This window comes from Podarcis bocagei (assembly GCF_964188305.1).
Source record: "Podarcis bocagei genome assembly, chromosome: 16".
Lineage (NCBI taxonomy): Eukaryota > Metazoa > Chordata > Lepidosauria > Squamata > Lacertidae > Podarcis > Podarcis bocagei.
Window position 1 is genome coordinate 32,159,645 of NC_138142.1, and position 20,519 is coordinate 32,180,163.

The following is a 20,519-nucleotide window of genomic DNA, read 5'->3' on the forward strand; positions in this document are numbered from 1 at the left end:
CACCCTTTGCCTATCTCCACAAAGGATGCTCCTTCGCACCCTATGTACACACAGGGTTGTTTTTACCAGTGATGGATTGAGTCACTAAGCTCATTTATATACCACCTCCACACCATGGTGCCCAAAGCAGCTTATGACAAATATCAAAATACCCTCAGGTGGTGCAGAGAAATCAAGTTAAAAAACTAGCAGTAAATTCCGAAAGGCAGCAATTCAGCAAACCTAGAATAAATGTAGCGCTATGGGAGAAATCTGGACAGTGCAAAATAAAAAGGAAGCTAGCAGACATCATTATATTACCATTATTATTAATTACTTTCTTGTGGTGTCACTTTTTTTTAAATCTTTGCTGGCACTTTTATCAAGATAAGAGTGCCTGCACCTCTTTTTCTCCTCCCCCCCACCCCCCGCAAAAAAGCCACCCATTTATTTTATTTTCTATCCTGCCTTTCCTCCCAAAGTAGCCCAGAGCAGCAACCACCCAAGTGGTAAAACAATACAATTAAAAATAAAAACCTGTAGAAGATAGAAAAAGCGTGGCACTCTTATCTTTTATCAGCCCCCAAGGGGGCTGATAAAAAAGTGTGTGTTTCCCCCCATTAAGATTTCTCCACCTTTTCTCCAAAAAGCAAACTATTTGATTCCCTAAATGGTTTTGAGGTGGGGGTGTTGGAATTTGCCACTTTCACTTATTCACAATACTTTGCGAATACGTGTGTGTTTACCTTGGTGATAAATCTTTAGCAATGAACACCTTGGCTTCCCCAGGCAAGGCAAGCAGCTCTCGCCTCCTGAAAACCTCTGCCCCAAAACCACCCCCTCCCTCCCGGCTCCATTTCCCACCCCCACCCCCCAAAGGGTTAACACCCACCCACGGCACCTCGCCTGCGTCTCCCCGGGCTACGCTGGGGCTCCATCTGTCTGGTGGCGGAGTGGCACCGCCTGGGCACGGAGGAGGTGGGTGGGTGGGCGAGCCGTGAGTGAAGGTGGGGCAGGCTGGCGGTGGGGTGGAGCGGGGAGGCTTCACCTGCCCGGGGCAAGCCGGCAGCCTCAGCATCGGGAAGGGAGGAGGAGGAGCTGCTGTTGCTGCTGCTGCAGAGAGCGAGAGTGAGTAACTGCAGGGATGCTCGGGCGGGTCCCAGGGCTGAACGCTGAACCCCCCCAACCCCACCCTGGCACCTTGCATCCTTGCACCCTAGCACTTGGCAGGGAAAGGGAGGCCTGGGGTGTGTGGGGAGGGGAGGTTGCTCTCCAGTGCATTGTCTGGAAGCTGTGCCTGTGTGTGTGTAAGCAGAAGCAGGGATGGTTTGTGCTGCTGGAGTGGTTTCTCCTGCTTTTGCAAAGCAGCGCAGGCGGAAAAAGAAGGCGAGCGAGAGGCTGGGCAGCGGGCGAGGCAGCGGGGAAGTGTGTGTGAGAGAGGCGCCGCCGTTGCGAAGCATGTTGTTTACTGGGGAGCAAGTCCTGTCGCTTTTCGTGGGGCTGCCGGCTTCCAGGTACGTATGCAATGCTTGCGCCCCCCTCTTTTTTCCGGGAAAGAGGAGCCACATGCCAAGGTGGTGCCTTGTGGAAACAGGGTGGCGAGGGAGCGCGCAGGAGAGGGAGCAGCAGCGCAAGGCTAACATAGGCTGAGTCAGCAAAGTTGGGGGCTTGGAGCAGGGATGGGGTTGGGGGGTGAGAAAGAGGCAGGCGGAAAAGGAGCCACGGGGGGGGCAGCACAAGTGGGTGAGTGTGAGAGAGGATGTGCCGGAAATAGTGAACCTTTAACAGCGTCTGGGGCAGTGCAAGCGTGTGCGTGGGAGGGACACACTAGGGGAAAGTGAGAGTGCAAGACAAACAGGCTGTGTGCTTGAAGCAGGGCAGGTGTGAGCGTGTGTGATTGTGTGTGTGTGTGTGTGTGTGTGTGTGTTTGAGAGAGAGAGAGAGAAATGAGCAGGGAGGGTGATGAACCTATATCAGTGCATGTGTGTTTACATGCAAGATTGATTTGTGTATGTAAGGAGAAACCAGTGGGATGGGACACTACAAATATGTGTGTCTGTATGTTGTGAAATGAAAGCACAATCAATGCACATGCATGCTCTCTCACACACAGAGAGAGAACGTGTGTTGAAACTGGCAAAGAGGATGTGAAAAGAGGGAGAGAGGAATTTTGTGTGTGAGAGACAGCAAGTGCATGGGTGCGAGTACGAGTGCTTAAAATAAATAAATGTTAAAAGATAGTTGCATGCCTGACGCCAGAAGTGTACAAGGATATAAATCGCAGGGTTCTGGGAAGGATCGAGGGGCAAACTACAGTCCCCAGGATGCTTTGGGGGAGGAAGCCATGTTGCTTTACATGTATGGTACACAGAGCCTCAGTCGCTGAACCTAACCTACCTCAAGGGCAGGTTGTGTGTGTGGGAGAACCACACATGCCACCTTGAAGTCCTCAGGAGGATAAATAACTAACTAGAGGGCAGCAAGGGAGAAACACCATATAGTGATTAAAAAACAACAACACATGGAGATTGTGAATACATGTAGACACCGATTTCTTTCCACACATCTGCATCTGAAATGTGGTGGCATCCCATGAAGTCCTACTCAGGGCAGACCTGCTGGAATCAATGGGTTTAAGTTAGTTGTGGGCATTGATTTCAATGGGGCTACTCTGAGTAGGACTTACTTGGACACAACCAAGGGCCTGTAGAATCCAGCATCCTGTTCTCACAGCGGCCAACTAGATTCCTTCAGGAAAACCAAGTGCCTTCCCCTCACTGTTACTCATAAGGACGTAATAAGAGCCTGGCAGCTGGATGAGGCCAAAGGCCCATCTAGCCCAGCATTCTGTTCTCACAGTGGCCAAACAGATGCCCCAGTGCCAAGCCTGCAAGCAGGGCCTGAGCGCCACATCAGTTGGCCTCTCCTGTGATTCCCAACAACTGGGAAGGGATTCCATATTTTAACTAGACATCAACCTAAGCCTGCAATCAGCTCCCACCTGCCTGCCCTCTTCACTTCCAACCAAGCAGGGGGTGGGCCTGCTCATGGTAGGCTCTGGCGCCACCTGCTGTTGAGCTCCCAGTCTTCCACCCTACCAGTCCTAGTGGGCTACAACCTGGTCACCACTGGTCCATTGAGTTCAGCACTCTCTAAACTGACTGGCAGCATCTCTCTCCCATGTTTCAGACTGGGGTCTTTTATGGCCTTGGCTGGGGACTTTGGGGACTGAACCTGGGACCTTCTTCATGCAAGGCAGATGCTCTACCCTTGAGCTGCCGCCCTTCCTGTTTTGTATGGGTGCAAATGAGCGATATCTGGAGTAGGTATGTAAGAGCGATGGTGAGATGGAAGTAAGGGATGTACAGTGCTACCTCAGGTTACATACGCTTCAGGTTACATACGCTTCAGGTTACAGACTCTGCTAACCCAGAAATAGTACATCGGGTTAAGAACTTTGCTTCAGGATGAGAACAGAAATTGCGCAGCAGCGGGAGGCCCCATTAGCTAAAGTGGCGCTTCAGGTTAAGAACAGTTTCAGGTTAAAAACGGACCTCCGGAACAAATTAAGTACTTAACCCAAGATACCACTGTATAGCAGAGGTGCTCTATGTTATCAGCAATGGGTGTATAAATGTTATGTGAAGGGAAAATGGAGTGCAACACCTGTGGCCATATGCCTCAAAGATATGCAGTTGGTAGAGCACAAGGTTCTTAATCTTAGGGTTTTGGGTCCGAGCCCTGATTTCTGCATTGCAGGGGGTTGGGGGTCCCTTCCAAATCTGCAATTCTGTGGTTCTGTTATTTTACGGCGCTGTGCCAAGGGTGGGCCTACCCTAGCAAGCTTCCATATTGCACAGAGCACTTTTTCGGGCAGGATGGACAAATGCCTCTTTTCCAGGAACGGCAGTGGAGACTCTGTTTTCTGCTGCCCCCTCTGGAAATACATAATCCCCTTTCCTTGATCGACAACTAGTGGCCGGTACACTGCCCTTACCAAGCAGCCTTCCCCTGGTTTCAGTGACCCCCCCATTCCAATATATACTATGGGAGAGGTAGATCTGGGGAACAGAGAGCTGCCCCAAAGGTGTGGGGAGGTGCTTGTCCCTGGCAAACTCCGCACAAGCACTTTGCATCCATCTGTGGTTGGTTGGATGTGCCTGGGGAGTTGGGTCTTGGAGAGAGGGTAGCGTATAATTGAATTGTCTTCAGTTTAATTGGAGCCATCCTTGGGATCTTGGGGGTTGGCAGGGGGCCCACTGCACCGCAGACATCACCCTCAGCGCAGTGCTGGGAAGGGCTACCAGCTGCTACAGAACACCCCCCCCCCCAATCTCTGCAATAAAAGGACCAGCCCAGTTGTGTAGTGACCATGTCAGGACTACAATTGGTGGCCTTGAAGGTGAGTGTATAATGCTGGGGGGGGGGGAGGGCACTGGGAAGAATGTGCGCGGGGTTTGTGTGTGTGTCATAGGGCTCCCCTACCCCTTGCACCCATTACTGTGAAATTTTCCCCACTGTGAAAGAAAATGTGCCCCAGATACAGATCGGTGGAGTCTCTCTCTCTCCTCCGCCCCGGCATGTTAATACCAGACACCTTCATCCCTGGGGCTGAGTTTGCAAATGCACTAAGTTTTGGGAGAGCTGCCCTGATTTGTTCCAGCTCTGCATTTTCTGATTTTGCCGGTCCATCTTTGACCCTTCTTTGGGTAGCAGCAATGAGGACCTCAGTACAGGACCCGGTGGGGTGGTGGTGGTATGAGACAAGCAGGATGGGGGATCTGTGACTTTTGATGTTTTGTGAATACAAATTTTTCGTTCTTAAGGTTTTCTTCCTTTTTAAGAACTCTTAACTAATACAGTGTCCATGTATAGATCAGGAGTAAGATTTGCAGTTTTGCAAACAGCCGTTTGGGAGGGGGGAAAGCTTAAGATCTGCAATATAACTAGAAAATGAGTGTACATTAATAGGAAGTGTCAGCTTCTGTGGTTCTTACACTCAGCCATTAAAAAACAACAACTGCAACATAACGTTTCCCAAAGTCTCAAAGCTTTTTATCTGTCCACTCGGAAGTTAAGTTTCATTGGGTTCTATGTGGCTTACTTACTCCCAAGTTAAGTGGCACAGGACTGCAACACTCAATATTTGGGGTGTTACTTTATTGCTCCAGGTTTGAAATCAAGGTTTATTGCAGGGACAGGGGGAAGAGGAAGAGTTGAAGTACTGTATAGCAGCACATTGGTTGCTTCCGTAGGGAAATTTTAGGAGGGGCTGGAACATACCGTACCTTTCCCAGTCAGCTGCACACTGAGAAGTCGGAAACATGGAGTCTGAATGGGGGAGCATAGCCTGGGGTGAATTGTTGTGGAGTGGGTGCTTTGTTTTCTACTCTTCCACCCAGCCTAGGTGCTGGAAACAAGCTGAGCAAAGAGATTATGGGATAGCACGAGCCCCTAACCTAGAAGAACCAGGGAAGGAACCATTATAAGCGGGCTGGATTTAGGTTTGATGAGGCCCTAAGCTACTGAAGGTAATGGGGCCCTTTATATGTCCAGCTGTCCTTTGTCAACAACAAATTGTCCCTGTTTTTTTTTGGTTTGTTAAATATATGCTATATGGTAATTTATGGACCTAATAGGTATCTGAAGCCATTTGCATGTAACAAATAGGAACCTACACAACACAAAACACTGTTGCTGTATGTAGGTTTTATTTTATTTGTTTTTTATCTTATATTTTGGAAATGTACACCCAGGTTTTGTTTTTCTTTAAAAAAGAATTGGGGGCCCCAAGAGAGTGGGGCCCTAAGCTATAGCTTGTTTAGTTTATACTGATTATAAGGGTGAGTCTGTGCTCAGTTTGGGTAATTTTTTTAAAAAAGTTTTGTTCTCTGAACAGGAACAATCTTGTTTTTAAACGCCGCAGTTCCCCTGCTGTATTCTTTAAATCAGAGTACCGTTTATTGACGAGATTGCTCAATGCTAAGTTGTTTGGGTCAATATTTTTAAGGTTAAGAAATATCACGTTTCTGCTCATTTAAAGGGTTGGGAAGATATTAGACTTAGGCTGTGCACGCACCATACAGTTAAAGCACATGGCTTCCCCAAAGAATCTTGGGAACTGTAGTTTGTTAAGGGTGCTGGGAATTTTAGTTCTGAGAGGGGTAAACTACGGCTCACATGATTCTTTGGGTGAAAGAATGTGTTTTAAATTCTGCCTGTATTGGGGGACAGGAGAAGAGAGGGAACTGCTCTCCCTTTCTAAGCACTGGCATCCTGGATCAGACCAATGCTGTGTCTAATGGAGTGTTCTGTACCCAGATGCGCCCAGCAAGGCATGAAGGCAATAGTCTCATCTGATCTGCCTCTCAGCTGGTTAGAGCATGGTGCTGATAACAACAAGGTTGCAGGTTCGATTCCCCACATGGGACAGTTGCATATTCCTGCATTGCAGGGGGTTGAACTAGATGACTCTACAATTCCATGTTTCCTGCTTCCGGTGGTTTTGGAAGCAGGTGGTTTTGGAGTGCCCTGCATGCACATTGTAAATTCAAAGCATATGTAAAGTAACCCTCCCCCCAAACAGAAAGAATCACAGGAACTGTAGCTTACTCCTCACAGAACTATCTTTCTCAGGATCCTTAACAAACTACAGTTCCCAGGGGATCAAGTCTGGCTTGATGGGCACCAGCCACCACTGGGGGGCGCTATCAATGCAGAAGCTGGGTGGCCACCTGGTCAGGGATGCTGTCACCGCATCCTGCATCGCAGATCCTGCCTTGAGCAGCAGGGGGTGACGACTAGACCCCCAAGACCCCTCCCCACTTTGTGATTAGTCGGCAGAACAGTTCCCCTGCTGCTGAATTTGTCAGTGCTTCCTTTTCCAAAAGGGGTTCAAACTAGTGGCAGGGAGTTCCAGAGGCTAACAGCAGACCCGTCCTCTGCGAATGTGTCTCCTTTTCAGAGCTAGCAACTATGAGTTCTAGGGATTAGCAACAGACCCATATTCCATGGACTTGTCTCCTCCTTTCCTCCCGCAAGCTGTCCTAGCTAGTGGCAGGAGGTTCCAGAGGTTAACAGTGTGAAGAAGTACGCCCTTTTTGTCAGTCCTCAAGGGGGCGATCCTGAGACTTTAAGGCATGATGGGGACTGGGGATTTTGGGGTGGAGCAAGGTGGACTCACCCTGTCTTCTTCTTCTTCTTTTGTACACCCCCCAGTGAATTATCCTCCGCCGCCTTTACCCCCCGCCATTTGCCCCCCTGACCATCATGGCTCTATGCCCGTAGTCTGCTACCCGTCCAAGGAGTCTATCTTGAGCCCACGGCCGCAGGAGCGCAACACTGTGATGCGCCGGACCACCGTTTTGGCCCTCTTCTCCGTGGTCCTCATTTACCTGGTCACAGGTGCCTTTGTCTTTCGCCAACTGGAGCAGCCCTATGAGATCCACCAGCAGAGGAAGATCCAAGCCTACCTGGAGCAGTTCTTAAAGCTACACCAATGTGTAGCCGCTGAGGACCTTGAGGACCTCGTCCAGGTGAGAGCTGGAGGCCAAAGGGCTGGGGGGGGGACAGGGCTCAGGGACTGGTTGGACCCAGAGGAATGGTGGGGGGAACCAGCTGGGAAACCACCAAGGCAAGAAGGCTCAGAGCCCGGGGGTTGTGGGTGGGTAGGGCTGGGCGATACCTTGTTTTCGACATTGCAATATATCACCAGCTAAATATTGCGATATAGCAATATATCACAATATCCGAAATAAGGATGGAGCTATGTAGAGGCATTAGCTGGCATCACGGTTTTTCCTGCGTCCTGATTTTTGCCAGCACTTGATTCACTGCCCCCTGCAGTAGGCAGGGGAAAGCTGAGCTAGTAGAGTTAATGGGGGCTGCTGGAATCAAGAGGAGCAATGGCCGGCTTCACGGTTTTTCCCACATTCTGATTTTTATATAGTTAAACCTTGGTTGTCAAACTTAATCCATTCCAAAAGACCGTTTGTCTTCCAAAACGTTTGACAACCAAGGTGCAGCTTCTGATTGGCTGCAAGAGCTTCTTGCACTCAAGCGGGACCCACGTCAGACGTTCAGGTTCTGAAAAACGTTTGAAAACTGGAACATTTACTTCCAGGTTTTCGGGGTTCAGGAGCTGAAACATACGACAACAGAGCCGTTTGGGAACCGAGGTTTGACTGTATCATACACACACACACACACACACACACACACACACACACACACACACACTATGATTCGCAATATACTGCCAGGTTGAAATGATGTAACCAATATCAAAATATGGAATACCAAACCGGTTTTGAACGATACAGTGGTACCTTGGGTTACATACGCTTCAGGTTACATACGCTTCAGGTTACAGACTCCGCTAGCCCAGAAATAGTACCTCGGGTTAAGAACTTTGCTTCAGGATGAGAACAGAAATTGCGGCGCAGCAGCAGCAGGAGGCCCCATTAGCTAAAGTGGTGCTTCAGGTTAAGAACAGTTTCAGGTTAAGTACGGACCTCCGGAACGAATTAAGTTCTTAACTCGAGGTACCACTGTATTTTGATATATTGCCCAGCCCTAGTGGTAGGACGATGATAAGTGGTCACAGGGAGCAGACTGGGAGGAGGCGATGTCAGAAACTGAAGGGGCAATGGGGCTTAGTGAGGTAGGAAAGTCTGTGACAGAGAACAGCTCAAAATCGGAAGCAGGAGAGTGGGATGAGGCAGCTCGAGAGGGAGAGATGAGTCAGGCTGCTGAAGAGGCACAGGGGTCTCCCCCCTCCTGCTGCCACATGCTCCCCTCCCTGCTGGTCTTCTGGAATCCAGAGAGGCATGAAGTGGGAGGAGCAGAGGTAGACACACAGGCGCAGTCTCAGATTGCTTGGGGGAAACCCAGGAGAGGAAGGCACGTAGGGAGCTGTGGGAAGGCGAGGACCCCTTCCGTCTCTACAACTGCCTCTTTAGGGGCAATATTTATCAGGATGAGTTCATTAGACCTAGCAGTGCTGTGCAGATCCTGTTTTTTCTTTCTAATAAAGAGTTAACTTTGCCTACTCCGTTTGATTTGCTGCTGGCTTGCTCCTGGCAGTAGCTCAGTGCTTCTGCCTTGCATGCAAATAAAAATAAAAACCCCTGGGTTCAATCTCTGGTGGCGTCTCCAGGTAGGCCTGCGAATGTACTCTGCCTGAAACCCTGAGGAGCCACTGCCAGCCAGTGTAGGCAGTACTGAGCTAGATGGATCAGTGACCTGACTCTGTATAAGGCTGCTTCCATGTGGGTGAAGGGGCCTGGCTCAGTGCTCTGGGGTTACGGCTGCGCTGGAATTCTGGGCCCTCGGTGGCTTGGTCCTAACCTTTTCCTGTGCCCTTCCTCTCAGCAAGTGGGCGATGCCATGGGCGTCGGAGTGGAGCCTGCCATCAACAGCACAAACGCCAACAGCTCTCACTGGGATATGGGCAGCGCATTCTTCTTCGCTGGCACCGTGATCACCACCATCGGTATCTGGGGTCTGATGGGGAGGAGGGAGGAGACAGAGGGAAGGTGCGGGTATCTTCATTGCTTTGCTACAGGGAAGCCTGGCAAGGGCTGTGGCGCAGTGTTTGGAGCACGTGCCTTGCATGCAAAAAGGCCTAGGTTCAATCCCTGGTATTATCAGGTCTGAAACAGTACAGAAAGCTCCTGCCAGTCCTGGGAGCCACCTGCGTGCATTTAGACACCCATTTCTTAATTTTTAAAAAAGAGGTTTTTGCCATTTATCTCTATGGTGGTAGTGCTGCTGCTGCGCCCCACCGTAGGTCAGGCTGTGGCCCGGTATTGAGCCCTGGATTTGATAATCTTGTTTCATCTAGGCACACCTGCTGCTGATTTGCCACCACCACCCTCAAAGGTAACGCGGGTGGCGCTGTGGTCTAAACCACCGAGCCTCTTGGGCTTGCCAATCGGCAGGTTGGCAGTTCGAATCCGCGCAACAGAGTGAGCTCCCATTGCTCTGTCCCAGCTCCTGCCAACCTAGCAGTTCGAAAGCATGCTGCTGTGGCAGGAAGGTAAATGGCATTTCCATGCGCTCTGGCTTCCATCACAGTGTGCCGTTGCACCAGAAGCGGTCTAGTCATGCTGGCCACATGACCCCGAAAGCTGTCTGTGGACAAACACTGGCTCCCTCGGCCTGAAAACAAGAAGAGCATCGCAACCCCATAGTCGCCTTTGACTGGACTCGACCATCCAGGGGTCCTTTACCTTTTTTTACCTTTACCACCCTCAACCACCTTGCCCAGGAAAGTACAGTGGTACCTCGGGTTACAGAAGCTTCAGGTTACAGACTCTGCTAACCCAGAAATAGTACCTCGGGTTAAGAACTTTACCTCAGGATGAGAACAGAAATCGTACGCCAGCAGAGCGGCAGCAGTGGGAGGCCCCATTAGCTAAAGTGGTGCCTCAGGTTAAGAACAGTTTCAGGTTAAGAAGGGACCTCCAGAACGAATTAAGTTCTTAACCCGAGGTACCACTGTAATATTATTGTTTTCCAAAATATCTGCATCTAGGGAGGACCTCTTCAGGAGGAGCCTCACCACCGCCTCTTTCAAGGCAGAAGGCATAACTCCTTCCAGTGGCACAGCATTGCCTCACCCATTGAATCTATCCAATCAATCCCCTCCTGCTAGATTTGGCAGTCATTATGGGCAGGGATGAAGAGGGCATGCTATTGGCCTCACAGCCATAATCGCCCGGTCCACATCCTCAGGTTGCAACAACTGAAGCTGACCCCACAAGGTATAATTCATGAATGGTCCAGGGCCCTTCAAGGAGCCTGAACCAATTGTGGCACCTGGCTCAGCACGGGTCCAAGTGTTATTTTGCCCTCAGAGTGTTTTTCAGATGTCTCGCAGAGACAGAAGTCGTAGCCCAACATCTGGAGGACCACAGGTTCCCCATGCTAGGCACATGTCCCAACCAATCAGGGATCACATGTTAAATGTACTTAGGTAAAGGTAAAGGGACCCCTGACCATTAGGTCCAGTCGTGGCCGACTCTGGGGTTGCGGCGCTCATCTCGCTTTATTGGCCAAGGGAGCCGGCCTACAGCTTCCGGGTCATGTGGCCAGCATGACTAAGCCGCTTCTGAGTGAACCAGAGCAGCACACGGAAACGCCGTTTACTTTCCCGCCGGAGTGGTACCTATTTATCTACTTGTACTTTGATGTGCTTTCAAACTGCTAGGTTGGCAGGTAATGTACTTACCAAGGTGTAAAGTGGGAAGGTGGAACCTGTGGACTTTCCAGGTGTTGTTGGTTATCTGAGATAGCGCAGTTGGTACAGCATGCAACTTTTGATCCCAGGGTCATGAGTTCGAGCCCCACAGCCAGTCTGTTTATACTGTGAGTAGATTGCAGACTCTTGGGAGTTGGACGTGCCTGAGTTAGATGGACCCCGGTCTGGCTGTGTGTATAGCTGTCTCCTGCATAACTGACCTAGGAGTGGGTATATCAGGGTGATCAATGCTGCCAGCTGGCTGCAGCTTCAAGACGGTGCCAGGGAGCCACACAAAGGATTTACAACTTGGGGCTGAGCAGAGGAGCTAAGAGGCTTTGCTTATTTTTGCTGGAGTCTGCAGGATTGGGACAGAGGCTGATCCAGGCACTTCTCCAAAAATTAAGGAAGCAGAAATGGAACAAGGGGGTTGGATTTTGTGTGTGTCCATCCTTATGCAACATTCTGTTTTGAGCCAAGCCTCGTCCCTGGAACAATGATAAGGGTAATAGTAAAGAAGCAAAGGTTTCTTCTGAGGATAAGAGTGCATCTTTCTTACCCCACAGAGTATTAAGGATGCGAGACCCATCTAGTCCAACACCCTGTTCTCACCGTGGCCAACTAGATGCCTGTGGGAAGCCCCCCAAACAAGGACAGGAGTGCAATGGTCCTCTTCTTGTTCTTGCTGCCTGGCAAGAGGCAGACTGCTTCTGAACTGAGAAGCTCTGTTTCTTTTTTCATGGCTAAACGATCACCTCCATGAATTTGTCTAGCCCCCTTTTAAATCTGTCTAAGCTTGTGGCAGTGAATTCCATAAGTTAGTGGTATGTTTTGGTGCAGGTGTATTTTATTTTGTCTGCCCTGAATCTGCTGCCAATTGGATTCATTGTGGGGGACGGGACCCCTCGGTTTTGTTTGTTTGCTGTGTATTTACACAGAGCCAGTGTGGTGTAGTGGTTAAGAGCGGTAGTCACGTAATCTGGGTAACCGGGTTCGCGTCTCCGCTCCTCCACATGCAGCTGCTGGGTGACCTTGGGCCAGTCACACTTCTGTGAAGTCTCTCAGCCCCACTCACCTCACAGAGTGTTTGTTGTGGGGGAGGAAGGGAAAGGAGATTGTTAGCCGCTTTGAGACTCCTGAAGGGGAGTGAAAGGCGGGAGATCAAATCCAAACTCTTCTCTTCTTCTTCTTCTTCTTCTTTAAAAAACATATCCTGTCCCATCTTCCAGAAGAAATTATAAGCAGCTAACAAAAACCAGTAATAATAATATAAAACAATCCACAGTTCAGTCAAATCTGCTGTACTCAAAGTATTAGCAGAAAAAAAATATCCCAAACCACAACAACAGTTTCAGAACAGCTGTCAGAAGTAATAAAACAGATGTCAAAGCAAGGAAAGGTATTTTTAAGACATTGCACACACACATTCCAGGCCTGTTTTCACAACCTTGAGGACTACAAACTTGCTTTTTAAAAACCAAAAACAGAATGAATATCCAAATATAAAAATTGCCTTTTTAAGCGCCTGTGTCTTCAGTGGCCCACATACTTTTAGGGCTGTTTTCACAGTCATAAAGACTAGAAACTTGCTTTAAAAAAAGCCAAGAAACTAATTCCTTCATTTGTACAATAAGACCATGTGCCTATTGCAGCTTTGTTCCCTGGAGTTAATAGCAACTGTAGTCCAAAACATTTGGAGGGTACCTGGTTGGAGTAGCCTGAGCCAGAGTGTTAGAGTCTGGATCAATATTGAGGAGCACTTTCTCTTTTCTGCTGACTCTCTCTCTGCCTCTCTCTCTTCTTCTTCCCTAACAGGGTTTGGGAACATCTCCCCCAAGACTGACCCTGGCCGGCTTTTCTGTATCTTCTATGCCCTCGTGGGGATTCCTCTCTTTGGCATGCTGCTGGCAGGAGTCGGGGACCATTTGGGATCGTCTCTCCGGAAAGCCATTGGCAAAGTGGAGGACATTTTCTTGGTGAGCAAAACCCTCGCCTGGAGGGCAGCTTCTCTCCAGCCTTTCCATCACCACCTGTACATTTCTCTGCCCACCTTTATTTGCAGGGACCTCCTGCTCATTCTGCTGTGCAGGACTCAGGTCGTCAGCCTGCAAAGTCCTGTTCTGCTGGCGCCAGTGCCCTTCTGTGAACTTCCCGCCAGCATTTTTTGAGTCCTGTTTGGACCCATTTGCAAACTGGAGAAACAGTTATGGGCATTTCACACAGACACACCACAGCCTGTTTTGTTGACTTGCAGTATAAGGTTTGCCTTCCCCAATTTCATCAGCAAGAAGGGGACCTTGTGGGCACCAAGAATGCCCCCTGTGTGTTTGCAGGGCAGCATGTTGGCATCCTCTAGTCTAGACAGGCCGTTTGGAAGAAATGCACTTATAGGAGTTGGCTGCCTCTTGGATCAGCTGTTGGCTTTTTCAACATTGACCTCTCTTCCATCCTGTTCCCTCCTGTTCTCCGCAGAAGTGGCAGGTCAGTGCTACCATTGTGAGGGTCCTCTCGGCCTTGCTCTTCATCCTCATTGGCTGCCTCCTCTTCGTCTCCCTGCCAACCATCATCTTCCAGAGGGTGGAAGGATGGACCCTTTTAGAGAGTGTCTACTTTGTGGTCGTCACACTGACCACCATTGGATTTGGCGACTATGTGGCAGGTGGGTGCTGTGGGGCGAAATGAAGGGGGTGAGCCCAGTGGGGTGGGGTCCATTGGGATTCCCCTTTCTGACCCTGAGAGTGGTTCCCGGAGCACAATCAACCCCAATCAACCCCAATCAATCAATCCCAGGGAACTCTGGGAACTGAAGCTCTGTGAGGGGAATAAGAGTCTCCTCTCAGTGCCCATAACAAACTATCGTTTCCCAGAATTATTTGAGGGAAGCAAGGGCTGTTTAAAGTGCTTTAAATGTTTGGAGTGGATGTGGCCTAAGACTAGAACAAAATGTCACCCTACTGGTTTATTCCAATTGAGTACTTCGTTGGGTTTTCCAGACAGCCTTTCATCCAGGCATTGACCATACATGATCTTAACTTAGCTCCAGCAAGGTGGTTCAGTCAAGTCTCTTTGGACCACCTCCTCACCTCTCTTCCTCCCTCTGTACTAAGGTGGAGAGTAACTGGTTTTGGTGGTGGTGGGAGTGCTCATTACAAATTGTCTTGCCTTAAACCTTGCTCCTTCCAGGTGATACGAAAAGCGAAGAATACCTGTGGTACCAGCCATTGGTGGTGGTCTGGATTCTGCTGGGCTTGGCCTACTTTGCCTCCATCCTGACTATGATTGGCAACTGGTTGAGGGTGTTGTCCCGGCGCACGAGGGCTGAGGTGAGGACACTGTGCTTTAAGTGCACTTGATAGACCCATTGTATCATCTCCATGTCCTCCACAACTCCCATTATTAGGGTTTCCAGGTCAGGAGCATCCCAGACCCTGAGATTTCAAGACCTAGGAGAGGTTCCTGGTGATGTCATAGGGCAGGACCTGCAGATGGAGGTTTGTTGGAAGAGAATGAGAGTGGACATCCTCCTCCTCCTCCTCCTCCTCCTCCTATTATTATTATTATTATTATTATTATTATTATTATTATTATTATTATTACTCTATCTCACCTGAAGATTCAAGCCCTCCAACTGCAACCTGGAGGAGGCCAGGCAAACCTGGAGTCTTCAGGTCAGACCTGGAGGTCTGGCAACGCTACCTGTTGCCAATCTTCTCCCTGTATTTCCCTGTTATAGTAGTGTGATGATGACTGACTGACTATTTAATTTCTATACTGCTTAATATATTAGAAATATCTTTAAGCAGTGTACAAAAAATGGAAGCAACGACAGTCAAACAACATATTACAAAAACACACTGCTACATGTAAAAAGGTTACATTAAGACAAAGTTATTAATATATATACAAATCAATATCCATTCATTTTCCTTCTGACACACCTTCCCTCTTCGCCTCCAGGTTCTCTTGTTAAGGCCACAACTCCCAAAAGCCAATGGTGTAACTTCTGATGCATACATTAGAAGCCACCTTAGATCTTAGGTCAAAGGCTGTTTGTTCATATAGACCAGTATTGGCCCAGTTTGTACAGAACACTAACCCAAACCGTGGCCTAGCATGGTTCCACAATGGCGAGGATATCCTGACTGCTGTGCTCCTCCCCTACCCTGGTTCTCCTCCTGCTGTGCTATTGTGAGCTAAGTCAGGGTTGTTGTCCGAATCTAGCCTCATGATTTGTCTCTCTCCAGTCCAGACCAGCTCCTGAGCAGCAACCAAGGTTTGTTTTAGGGTTGGGAACCTCAGGTCTGGGGATCTAATGTGGCCCTCTAGCCTTTTCTATCTGGCCCTTGGGACTCATCCTCCTTTAGGGTTTTTGCCTGGCTGGAATGTTTCCTTAAGCTCTGTTCGTGCCTCTTAGTTGCCTCGATCAAGGAAAGAGATGGATGTTTAATGTGTGTGGAAGGTAGAGCAAAGCAAAATTTACATCCATGACTCACTTTGGCTTCTGGTGCTGCCCACCAGTGGCATGTGGCCCCCAGAAGGTTGCCCAGAAGGGAATGTGGCCCTTAAGCTGAAAAAAAGTCCCACGCTCCTGTTTTGCAGCCTGTGTTTTGTCTGGAACGAACCTGGCCTTCTCTATTGCCCTTCAAATTGCAACTTGAGCAAGGCGTCTAGGAAGTGTGAAGGTAGAAGTCTGCAGATGAAGCCACTGTTAACAGCTAGCTAGCAAGCAAACAAATAAACAAAAAGTTGGGGGCCTTATTCCTACAGTGCTCCTCATCCCCACCCCCAAACACACACAGCGTTCCTTGTGCTGGTGGTGCTCTATAATAACTCGAAGTGAAGGCGAGAATCTGCAGCCTCCGAGTTTTGAAGCATTTCCCCTTTTGCCAATTAAAAAAGCAGATGGCATCAATTTTGCACATAAACTCATTAAGCGGCTTGCCTAATTGAAAGCCATTTCTTTCTCGCTGACCCTGGCGTTCAGACGAAAGGCAATAAAAACAGCTGGAAATGATTGGTGGCATTTTGCACCCACCCGCCTGGAAACAGGACCAGGCACAGTGAAGGGAAGTAGGGGGTGGTTAAGGAGAAATATGCACGTGTTTGCAGCGGGTCTCAATTTTATTTGGTGGTGAAGTGGTTTGCAAGGCAGGGAATGCAGTAGCCCCTTAACTGCTGCTCAGCACAATTTCCTACTGTACCCAAGTTGTGGCTGGCCTTGTTGGGCATGGGTGCGAGGGAGAACTGCCTCAACAGGGATGCAATGGGTGTAGCAGGGCACCACACACGATAGGCATGTCAGCAGTCAGCTGAGGGCAAACAAAAATAAATAATTCCTCATGCAACCTCAGAGGAGTAGACGTGAAAATCAGCTGCAGCAAAACGACCGCTGAAAGTTGCCTCTGGAGCATAAATATTTTGCAGGAGAGATTCAAGCACTAGGAGTCAAGCGCTGAGAACCAAAACACAAGGACCCTTGCAGCTCAGGAGTGGAGCACTTGCCTTCAATGGAGAAGGTCGTAGGTTCAATCCCCAACAGCTCCTAATAGGCCTGGGAGAGACTCCCGTTCTGAAATCCTGTAGCTCCACAGCCAGTCAGTGTACACCAGGTGTGGGGAACCTTGGGCCCACCAGCTGTTGCTGAATTGCAACTAGCCATTGACCAGGCATAGTGGGGCTTCTGGGAATTGTAGTTCAGCAACATCTGGAGAGCCAAAGTTTCCCCACACTTGATGTAGACGATACCATACCCTCTAAGTGTCCGTATTTTCCAGGGACAGTCCTGGAATTACAAAAGCCACCCCAGCTTCTAATTTGATCCTGGAATGTCCCTATTTCCTCCGCCAGTGGCACGACTGCCTAGCTCAGGGGAGAGGATGAGGCAGCACTTGTCCCGAGAGATGGCGGCGGTAGCGGCATCCCATTGCCTCTCCAGGGCTGCCACTGCTGGTCTCCTCCCTTGGGCAAGGAGAAGGAGAGGCTGCAGTCACCAAGGCTTGTGATGTGCTGGCTCTGAGGGGCAGGACTGCCCTGGGTAGAAAGAAAGGGGGAGCCAAGCAGAGCACAAGGAGTCTTGATTTAAAAAAAAAAATGCTTTGTGCATTTGCACCTAATCTTGCCATTTCCCAAAATTTATTGATTGGTGTGTGTTTCCCTGTTTATAAATCTGCTAAAGAATAAAATTTTAAAAAATCAGGATTAAGGGTTTTTCTCAGGATGGTGGAGGGCGTGTGTGCTGGGTCCCCTTGGTGTGGCAGTGGCGGCACTTGCCCTTCTGATATGAAATGCTCTGCTGGACACACACACACACACACACACACACACACACGGGGGGTTGAGGAGGATCAGTTGCGGGGGGGAATGAGAAATGTGCCTATTTTCATCTGAGTCATGTTGGAAGGTATGCAATACTAAGCTGACTCAGTATAAGACAGAGTCCTGTGTTCCTGTACCCCTTATAGTCCTTTAGAATTTGCATTTATCCGAAATTAGCAATGCAGCTCTCCAACCAGTGTTTACAAAAATGCATATAAAAATGTGTGCATAAAAATGAATATATCCACGACAGTAACATGCGAAATGTCTTGCATTAGGGGATATTGCATTAAGGGAAATAACATGCTATACTAGATAGATCTTTTAGCATAGAAGTTCTTACATATTCCTAAGTGGCATCTAATGGGTTTTTCTCCCCACCTTTCTACTTTCTGACCTTTTGCTTGACTGAATAAAAGGCATTCCCCCAATATGGATTTTGGAATTTTCTGTCATAACTACATCTCCCCCTTCCTATTTCCCTACAGATGGGAGACTTGACTGCGCACGCTGCCTCCTGGACGGGCAATGTGGCCTCCCAGCTCCGTGTCCCAAACATGGCGTTTCCAGACAAGCTGCACAGAGTGGGCACCTTGAAAGGGAAGCCGCTGTCGCCTTCGGCCATGTTGCAGCAGGGGGACAGCCAAGAGGTATTGCCGCCACTGCTACTGCCGCAGCAGCAATTGCCACCACAGCAGCAATTGCCACCACAGCAGCAACTGCCACCACAGCAGCAATTGCCACCGCAGCAGCAACTGCCACCACAGCAGCAATTGCCACCCCAGCTGCCGCCTTTACCACCCCCGCTGCTGCCACCGCCACCGCCATCCCCGCGCCCATCTCCAGGTACTGCACAGCGTGTGGCCCAGCTGCGGCCTATAGACTACGCGGGTGAAAACCTGGCCTTCATTGACGAGAGTTCAGATGCGCTGAGCGATGGAGGGCCGCCTTCTGCCAGGTTGCCCCGCCGCATGCGCCCTCGGGCACGGCACCGTGCCAACACGGGCCAGCCGCCAGGATTGCCCATGGTCCTGCTGAGCCTGACCCAGGACAAAGGTGAACCTGTCTAAGGCTAGGGCTAGGCCAAAGCCTGTCTTGGAGCAAGTTTCCGACCTATTGGTGCAGTTCTCTTTGTTCCTCTCCTCCTGTGCCCAGCAGAGTGAAACCCAAAGCGTCTCGGCTTTTGTTTCCGTGAGGTGCTAAGTGCCCGCCTTTCTGTGTGCCCTGGCACAAACCCTCTGCACTGCGGTATCCCATTCTATGCTGCCAGCTGGGCTCTGTCCCCGTTTCCATAGACACTAGGAACGCCACCCTCTTTGCTGTGCCAACACAGTCTCTTGCTTCCAGTGGGACAAAACCTGGCATCACCGCTCTCCTCTCCGCATGGTGCTCCCCAACTCAGCCTTCCTCCTGGCAGCAGGATTATACTCCTGTTCCCCGGGCATCACTGGAAGCCTCATCTCAACCTGTGTGCCTGTTGTGGTTGTCCTCCTGTAATCTTCCAGAACTGCACCTTGTGAGTGGGTGGACAGGTCAGGATCTCTCCCATCCACTCTGGCTCCAAGCACCAGGTCTACTTCCTGTTGCATGCTCTCCTGATCATCCCTGTCCCCAAGCACACACGCACAAAACTCCTCCTGCCCTGTGAGTCAAAGTAGGCGAATAGCCACACAAAGTGTGAATGAGTTTCATTGCTGTTGTTCCCTTTCCCCCAGGAAATTATGTTAGCATTGGGCTTTTAACAGAGTAGATGTCTGAACAGATGTCGCCATGACTGAGAAGCCTCAGTGCCCCTGACAAACTACAATTCCCAGGATGGGGGTGGGGTGGGGAACCCATGATAGTATTGCACCTGTACACTTGCTGAAAGTTTGTCACAAACCTATGCACCTTTCCTCCCCTGCTTTGGTGTAGGGACAGAGGAGAAATTTGGTTTAGTTCACATCTAGAGGCCAAGCTCCCAAACTGGAACTTCCTGAAACTTAAAAAACACAACTCTCTTTGGAGATTCGCTCTCCTCTGTGTTTTGCACTGCAGTTCTCCAGCCAAGTAATGTGTAGGAAAATGCATAATTTGGGGTAAAGTATGTGTAAAAATGCTTATAGTGCTGAAAACAAAGTGCAAAAAATGCATTTTGTTTGGAGAAAACTGCTTTGTAAAAATGTGTCTGTTAGGAGAAATTCACACTCAAATGCCAGTGAGTTGCCATGAAGACTTTTTTCTTTCTTTTTTTTAAGCAGATGCAAATGGATGTAGAAATGTGAATAACTGAAATTAAGATTGGAAAAAATAAGAAACTGAGGGAAACAAGAATTGACAGATTTGCCTATCCCTACCATGGGGTGTCTGGGAAGGTTGTTGTGGGGTGTGATTGCCTAAAAAATGCTAACAACTGCATTGGGGGAGTCCCTATCCAACCCTCCTTGCAATCCAGTGATGTTGGAGAGGTATAGTAAGATTTGGGAGTGTGTGAACCCTACGGGAGCTCCTTCTTGGCTGGGCTTCCTCCAAGGGCTGTTTGGTTACATGGGGCAAGGCTCTGCAGCCACCCCAAGCTACAGAGAAGAGAGTGTGGGAGGAGGCTACCCTCATCTCTCCCCGTCTTCCATCTTTCACTTCACAAATGTGCCTGTTCTTGACTCTGTATATTGGAAACATTTTATTTATTTATTTATTTATTTATTGGTCTGGTCTTCCAGAAATTAAAACCAAAACTACACGAGAAGCATGTGTGTGTCTGTGTTGTTTGTTTGTATTAATCACAAAGAGACACGTCTCCGTGTTAAATTACAGCAGTGGTGGGGAACCTCTGTCCTGTGGGTCCGTCATGGCCAGCTAAACCATACCTGTATGTCCATCAGCTGATGTCACCTGGTAACACCAGGCCTACACCCACCTGTCTAAGTTGGCCTGCGAAGTGAGGGGGAGACAGATCTGGTCCACTGGGCCAAAAAGCTTCCCTAGGCGGAATGCAAGAAAGAAG

The 20,519-nt window shown here is 49.3% G+C and overlaps 1 protein-coding gene across 8 annotated transcripts; it reads left to right on the forward strand.

Annotated features, from left to right (window-relative positions):
• The first annotated feature begins 881 nt into the window (after nucleotides 1-881).
• KCNK4 (potassium two pore domain channel subfamily K member 4) lies at nucleotides 882-20,261 on the forward strand. Of its 8 annotated transcripts, none has more exons than XM_081173336.1 (8): nucleotides 965-1,107; nucleotides 3,169-4,381; nucleotides 7,198-7,514; nucleotides 9,352-9,472; nucleotides 13,037-13,197; nucleotides 13,694-13,880; nucleotides 14,405-14,544; nucleotides 18,025-20,261. In XM_081173336.1, exons 3-8 carry the CDS (start codon nucleotides 7,257-7,259, stop codon nucleotides 18,604-18,606), a joined length of 1,449 nt encoding a protein of 482 aa, XP_081029462.1. In that variant the 5' UTR covers nucleotides 965-1,107; nucleotides 3,169-4,381; nucleotides 7,198-7,256; the 3' UTR covers nucleotides 18,607-20,261. The 8 variants fall into 8 exon arrangements, with proteins under 8 accessions (XP_081029466.1, XP_081029462.1, XP_081029460.1 ...); XM_081173337.1 differs by lacking the exon at nucleotides 965-1,107 and adding an exon at nucleotides 1,123-1,493; XM_081173340.1 differs by lacking the exons at nucleotides 965-1,107; nucleotides 3,169-4,381 and adding an exon at nucleotides 882-957.
• The last annotated feature ends 258 nt before the right edge of the window (nucleotides 20,262-20,519 follow it).

Excerpts from the sequence above, each read along its gene's own strand:
- KCNK4 (XM_081173334.1), top strand. Across the intron at positions 9,473-13,036 it reads CACCGTGATCACCACCATCG|GGTTTGGGAACATCTCCCCC; the intron begins GTATCTGGGGTC and ends CTTCCCTAACAG. Across the intron at positions 13,198-13,693 it reads AAGTGGAGGACATTTTCTTG|AAGTGGCAGGTCAGTGCTAC; the intron begins GTGAGCAAAACC and ends TGTTCTCCGCAG.